This window comes from Hyalella azteca, unplaced genomic scaffold, assembly GCF_000764305.2.
Source record: "Hyalella azteca isolate HAZT.00-mixed unplaced genomic scaffold, Hazt_2.0.2 contig3720, whole genome shotgun sequence".
Taxonomy (NCBI): domain Eukaryota; kingdom Metazoa; phylum Arthropoda; class Malacostraca; order Amphipoda; family Hyalellidae; genus Hyalella; species Hyalella azteca.
Genome location: NW_025933960.1, coordinates 57,817 through 65,297, shown reverse-complemented (window position 1 = coordinate 65,297; position 7,481 = coordinate 57,817). Strand labels below are relative to the sequence as shown.

The 7,481-nt window shown below is 47.1% G+C and overlaps 1 protein-coding gene across 1 annotated transcript in view; it reads left to right on the top strand.

The window, feature by feature from the left end:
* Positions 1–72: 72 nt before the first annotated feature.
* The window catches only part of LOC108669177 (kinectin), a gene marked incomplete at its 5' end in the record, with an annotated part of 16,838 nt that continues 9,429 nt past the window's right edge, over positions 73–7,481 (top strand). The window contains 4 exons of the mRNA XM_018156475.1: positions 73–147; positions 602–688; positions 5,395–5,580; positions 7,274–7,459. Of these exons, the coding sequence (XP_018011964.1) occupies positions 73–147; positions 602–688; positions 5,395–5,580; positions 7,274–7,459 (534 nt within the window). The remainder of the gene's footprint in view (positions 148–601; positions 689–5,394; positions 5,581–7,273; positions 7,460–7,481) is intronic.

The following is a 7,481-nucleotide window of genomic DNA, read 5'->3' as shown; positions in this document are numbered from 1 at the left end:
TTTGTCATGTTTCATGTGTTTCACGTCACGCTTCTTGCTACATTTCACGCCCCGTCTCCCCGCTCTCCCCAGGAGCTGCGGGATAAGAACAGCGCTGTCCTGAAGGCCTACAAGGAGCGGGAGGCCGACCTGGAGGCCCGGGACCAGGTGGGGACTGGGGGGCCAGGTAGGGGACTGAGGGACCAGATGGGGGTGGAGAGCCCTGGAGGCCTGGGATCAGGTGGGGGACTGGGGGACCAGGTGGGGGACTGAGGGACCAGGTGGGGGAATTGGTGGGTTTCAGAATGGACTTAGAGGATCAGGTAAGTTTTGGTGGGTTAGGTGGGCCTTGTTGTTGTTGATTTAGAGTGGGGGTGATGAGGGTGAGGGTGGTATTAATGGTGAGGGGTATAAGGGAAGTGAGAATGATGAAGGAAGTGAAGGTGATGAGGGAAGTGAAGGTGATGAGGGAAGTGAAGGTGATGAGGGAAGTGAAGGTGATGAGGGAAGTGAAGGTGATGAGGGAAGTGAGAGTGATGAGGGTAATGATGGGGTGATGGTGGAGATAATTGATGATGAGAGATCGTAGTTTTAATGCTGTTCTTTATGCTGTGTTGTGCAGAGGGTGGCACAGAGCACCGCTGCTGTGCACAGCTACACACAGCTGCTGTGCAGGCTGCACCCAACGGTGTCTGTTCCCTCATCCCTGGTGAGTGCTGTATTATGTGTAAGCTGTGTTATGTGTGTTGCGTACACAGATACGTGCATGTTACGTGTATGCTGCATATCATTACGTGCGCAGATGCTGGCTGATATTGCGCTAGAAACTGAAGTCGTCTCGACTGTGTCGGCCTGACTCTTGGTCTGCACTATTAGTCTATATTTCGCAACTTTACGACATCGATTTTACCGATTGGCGTGATGGCCTAATTCCAGCACGAAATTTTCTGTCCCCAGCGAGCATCCGATTAACTGTTCAAAGAAAAATACAAATAACACCGCTTGTTAAAGTAAGAAATCATATTACCCTGCTTGTTATTTGATTTGCTACTGTTCGACGATGAATGTCGGGTCTCTTGAGAGGGGGGATGGTTTCGAATAGTCCAGCGGGCTTTCCACCGTCAGAAGTTGAGAAGAGACGTGACAATCCTGCTGCTGCGGCCTGCTCTTGCGAGACGCGCGGCGGAATCATGTCGACCTTTTTCGATCTAAGAGGGAGTCATTTTGGTGCCAAGAGTCGACGCGCTGCCTTGCACTGTGGCGTTCGCTGGATAAAGTCATGGGAAAAGGTCATATAAATACTGCTGGTGATGTTAACGTACATGAATTTTATGTTTTCTTTAAACAAAACCCTTGTGCTGTGCGCCGATGCTCTGTAGGCACTATTAAAGCCGTACTCGTTCGACTGTGCACTGCGAAATTTCACCTGCCTTGCAGCCGATGTCACAGCGACAGTGCGCGCGCTATCTCACAAGCAATGTGCAAGCGATCCGTTGCCGAATACTTTACTTGTATGGAATATTGTCCTCGTAGTGCCCTTACTGGTCAAATTTTCCAACCGCTTCCTCACTGACGGTGTTGTCCCAGAGAACTTCAAATCTGCTTACATTACGCCACTGTTAAGAAAACAGACCTTAACGCTTCAGACCGCGAATCTTATCGACCCATTTCTAACCTGTCGAATGTATTCACACTACTGGAACGCGTTTAGCCCGACAGCTGAGCAACCATCTACAGCGGGCCGGTCACATGCCTCGTCTCCAATCTGTATACCGTCATCTCCACTCGACGTAAACCACAGTTCCGGAGTTGCTTTCAGATATTCTTCGAGCAGTGGAGTGTACAATGCGGCACTGACATTACTCATGGTTGAACTATACAAGGTTGACTTACGAGGATTTAGTCTTTCAGTTCAGCTTTCTTGTTACGTCACTGAGATCGAGAAACGTAATCAATCCCGTCATTCCCATGACGGATTGGTTGACTGGTTTGATCGTATTACGGTGATTGGTTAATGCCCGTGACGTCACTGGGATTAGTGACGTCACAGGCGAACAACAAACTACATTCGCAAAAATGAGCTTCTCATGGGTCATTCTTATACTAGTTCAACCATGACTTTACTCGACCTGTCGGCTGCAGTTGACACGCGATTTAACGTATCGTTCGGCATGCGTGGCACGGTGCTGCGGAAGTCCCAGTCCCAGGGTACGCACACAGTGGAAGCAGGTTGCCAGCGTGCTGGTTACCTGCTCAGGCTGGCACCTGAAACCTTAGCATACAGAAGCCTATTCGTACAGGTTTTCACTGTGAACACTTACATTATTATCCAATGTTCATTCTTGTGGCAGGTTGGAGCAGGTAGCCCGCGCGGGCAAACCTGCTTTCACTGTGTGCGTACCCTAAGTCGGCAATAGACTCCAATGCGTTAGACGCGGGCACTCTTCTTCTACGCCATCGTCGGTCACATGAGGCGTACCACAGGGGCCAGTCGTCGGACCGATCCATTTTCTGTTATATACTGTCGACGTGTTGCACATAATTGATTCACATAGTTTGAATCCGCACATGTTCACCGACGACACTCAAATTTATGGCTACTGTGCGCCGGCAAATTCTGCAGCGCTGCAGGACCAGCCGTCTGTCTGCATGGACGCCGCCTTAAATCTAATGCGTTCCAACCAACTCCAGCTAAATGCTTCGAAAACCGAGTTTATTTGATTTGCTACTGTTCGGCGCCAGCATTGGCTTCCGTAAAACTCTATTAGTGTTCGACAAATAGTCCGGCTACCAGTTCGTCACCCCTGCATCTTCGGTTTGCAATATCGGCGTTCAGCTGAACTTTTTATGAACAATCAATCACATTGATTGATTGATTGATTGATTGACAACAATCCCAAGTCACCACCGCTTGTTTTGGCGCTCTGCGACGAACACTTAGGGTCAGCCGGTCTCTCGAGGCCCTCGTGGTGCGCTCGTTCTCATTACTATGGTAATGCCACACTCTATTCTATTCAATTACGACTACTGCACTTAATAAACTGCAATCCGTGATGAACGCTGCTTCGCTACTCATGTGTGACGAGTGAAAATTCGACCATGTGACGCCGATATTACGCGATCTTCACTGGCTGCGCACCCACACAGTGCAATTAATGCGAATAAGTATCTAGAAATACTATTTCTTACATAAAAATTGGTAAATATTGGTTTAAGATGGTCATTTTAAATGACCTAATGCAAAAACTACAGCCCCTACATATAGATAAAGTCGGCTGCTTAAGACGCGTCTTTTCCCAAGCTACAAATACAATATAAGCCCAGAATAGTTCACTTAACGCCAATAACGATCTTTATATACAGGTTTAATTAAAGAAGTCTTCATAAATTATGGTTATAAGATATTCATTTTATAAACGTTCAAAATGACCTGACGAAAAAAGTATGACGGCTATTTCCTTGCGGTTTGTTGCTCTCGATTTGTAATAGTTCCCCCGACGAAATGAGATGAAAAACACAGAAAACGTAATTTTTCGATTTTTAGGCTAAGGGTAGACGTTCCCCTTAACACGTCGACTTCGAAGTCATATGTGTACCACGAATTGTATTTCTCTAGGACGTAGTGGTACATAATTCAGGGTTGCCAGATGGTCTAAAAAATATAACTCAATACTCACTGCAGTGAGTGACAGAGAGCGCATTTTCTCGTCGACGAAAACTTGAGGTCACGGACGGACGGACCGACAGACGGACATGGCGAGCACAATAGTGCATTTTTTCCATAAGTGAGAAAATGCGCTAAAAACGGCCAAGTCCGCGAAAAAAAGGCCAAAAAAGCCTATAACTCAATACATACCAATATATTTGTAGAAGCCGGTGTAAAAATCCAATTTAATTTTTGGGCAGTTTTTAAATTTAATTAGGAAGTACCAGTACAATAAATTTTAGCCGGCCAACGCAACTGAAAAAAACTAAATCGTGGATTTTGTCCGAGAAAAGACCGTCTGGCAACCCTGTTTTATAATAGTACAAAAAATGAAATAATAGTACAAGATGATGCAATCGGAGCAACGTGTTTAAGTACGCGCCTGCTGGCTGCTTGTGTGCTAACGCCTATTACATACACGCTCTCCCTGTTGAACTAGTTTAACATGCACCCATCATTCAATTCCGTCTTAATTTATTCAACCTTCCCCTCTTCTTCATCATGGCCCTTTACCCTCTTCTTCATCGCGACCCTTTCCCCTCTTCTTCATCGTGGTCCTTTCCCGTCTTCTTCTTCATCGCGGCCTTTTCCCCTCTTCTTCATCGTGGCCCTTTTCCCCTTTCCCCTCTTCTTCATCGCGGCCCTTTTCCCTCTTCCTCTTCATCGCGGCCTTTTTCCCTCACATTTTCTACCCTCACTCCCCTCCCTCGTGCCGTATTGATCTCTGTTTGCTGTCGCCGCTCGCCGCAGTAGCGCTTGCCAGTGCGGTGCTTGTGGTGCAGTGTAGCGTCCATGTTGATGTTGTGTTGGCAACAACATTTCTACTGACGTTGTAGTGGTAACAATTGGCCTGTTGACAACTTTCCGTGGCAACAACATTCGCTTTTTGAGGCAGTAAAGTTCCTGTTTACACCCGAGTGTGTGTTGCAACAGATATTCTTTTGACTTTGATGATTCATCGCTATTCCTGTTGACGTGAGCGTGGAGACGGTAATACTGTTGTGGTACTATTTATCTGTTAAGGTACTATTTATCTGTTGATTGACAACATGGCGAGAAAACGCGCTCGTGGAAAGAAACCTGCGACTGGGGTTAAACCACAGCAACAGCAACAACAGAAATTGAAACAACAGGTGCAACAAGCGGAGCAACAACAGCAACCTTCGCAAGAAATAAATCAACAGAGTCCTGTGCAGACTGTTGATACGCATGAAGCCCATCAACAGACCGATGTTGAACAGCGCGAACAGGAGACTCAGGTGACATCAGCACAGTTACAGGAGCACGTCCTGTTGCAACAGAAGTGCATTCCTGTTGACTTGACGTTGCAACAGAAGCTATCATTTGACGCGAATACACTGCAACAGCAAGAACAACAGTGCCTGTCTGTTTGTGCTCAACGAATGTCCCAACAGCAACAAACAGGGTGTCCTGTTTTTAATAAATTTCAGGTTAGCGTTCATTGCTTTTGAGTACATGTTTTTATTGCAGGTACTTCCTGTTTGTATTGCAGGTGCTGCCTGTTTGTATTGCAGGTGCTGCCTGTTTGTATTGCAGGTGCTGCCTGTTTGTATTGCAGGTGCCGCCTGTTTGTATTGCAGGTGCTGCCTGTTTGTATTGCAGGTGCTGCCTGTTTGTATTGCAGGTGCTGCCTGTTTGTACTGCAGGTACCGCCCGTACAATATTATACTGCAGGATTTGTATTGCAGGAGGGCAGTGCGTGGCAGGAGGAGTTCGAGCGGCAGGTGCAGGCGGAAGTGCAGAAGGTGCAGAAGGAGCAGGAGGAGCAGGAGGTGGAGGTGGTGGAGGTCATAGTGGAGAAGGAGGTGCAGGATCCTGCACTGCTGGCCACCTTGCAGCGTCTGCAGGAGGACCACAAGTGCCTGCAGCAGAAGGTGGGTCACCTGCAGCTGAAAGTGGGTCATCTGCAGCAAAAAGTGGGTCACCTGCATTAAAAAGTGGGTCATCTGCTGCAATAGCTGGGTCACCTGCAGCAGGTGCTGTTGAGAACACTGGATGGTGCTACTTACAATGGGTGCCTTGTTGAAGTCTGTGATAAACTAAGCGCATTTCAGTTACTGCATTCGAATTCAGGCAACACTTTTGATATAATTAACACATTTGAATGCGTCTTGAACAGCAATGCACCTGATACAGTGGGAGGGGGCTCAAGCTAAACCAGTTCAAGTATAACATTTATACTCGAACTAAATAATCAACGAACACTCGATATTGGGTTGTGAATCGGTGAAATCACGGTGCTCGAATAGACCCATGGACGGAGACTAACAGACTCTGTAGAGTCTTAACGCTCTACCGCCGTACGTCACTCTCCGGGAACATAACTTTCAACTTGAATTATACGTAAACTATTGAGTGTAGCAACCTGAGGACGTTTGTATGCAACAGAGAACAATTTAAAGTTGTCGTACGTGACGGTAACCACCACTGCAAGTCATTTTAAATTCGCTAGAACGTATCCTTTTTTGGGAAATAGGCTTGTGACAATATTGCTGCGGTTACTCGTGTCAGGCGGTAGAGTCTCAAAGTACGTTAGGACACGCGTGGTCATGCTGAGGCACAGAGCCCTGCAGACTCTACAGCACAGCACTCGGGTGACACTGGGGTACCGCAGAGTTAGCTGTACATTGTAGACACTGACGCAGTGGAGATTTTACGGAACTATGGCCGTTAAGGTGCTTGTGCTCACGGGGATAGTGCAGACGGCTAGTAAATCTGACAGTTGCCAAATGTCTACCGCTTGGTGTTTATCCCGCAAGGAAGCTTAAACTCGAGGCAAGTTTAAGGTGCCGCCTTGCCGATATCTAGTCGTTACCGGCACGGCGGCACCTTAAACTTGTCTCGTGTCTAAGCTTACTGGCTGGATAGACACCAAGCGGCAGACATTTGGCATTTGCCAGATCTACTAGCCATCTGCACTATCCCCGTATACAAGCACCTTGTACCACGCTATCAACACTTCAAGACACGGCGGTTTCGAAACAGCAACCTTGCTGCTGCCAATAAGGTTTAGCTTAGATGTTGTGGTTGTTTTGGTGGCGAGTCATGGTGAGTGTGGAGGTTTTGTAATACTGTGGTTGCACATCTATGAAGGCTATAGTGACTTTGGCAGTGACTGAATGGCGCCATGGCTTAAACACTTTACTCCATAGGCTGCTATGCCCACTAGCGTGCTCAGATACGGATAGGGTTATGAAGTGAAGTGAGAATTCGGGGCTGGCTGGGCTCTAGCACGCACCCAGTCTGCCAGGGTGAAGACAGGCGTGTTCTGTTTAGAATGATAACAGGTGTTTGTAGCAGGTATCAACAGGTCTGTTTAGAGCGATAACAGGTATTGGAGCAGGTATCAACAAGTTTGTTAAGAGCGATAACAGGTGTTGTAGCAAGTATCAACAGGTCTGTTAAGAGTGATAACAGGTGTTGGAGCAGTTATCAACACGTTTGTAAAGAGTGATAAAAGGTATTGAAGCAGTTATCAACACGTTTGTAAAGAGTGATAACAGGTGTTGTAGTAGGTATCAACAGGTCTGTTTAGAGCGATAACTGATAACATTGTTCTCGTCACAGGCCAGTGGGCTGGAGAAACAGGTTGCCGAGCTCCAGAAATCACTGGAAGATAACAAACGCCTTCAGGCCGACAACAAAAACTTGACCGAAAACAAGAAGCAGCACGAAGACAACAAGAAGATTTTGGAGGAAAACAAACTGCTGCAGGAGAGGGTACTGCACTACCAGTCTGTCCTCGACAGCACCGTGAGTTGTTATCCCCGCTACA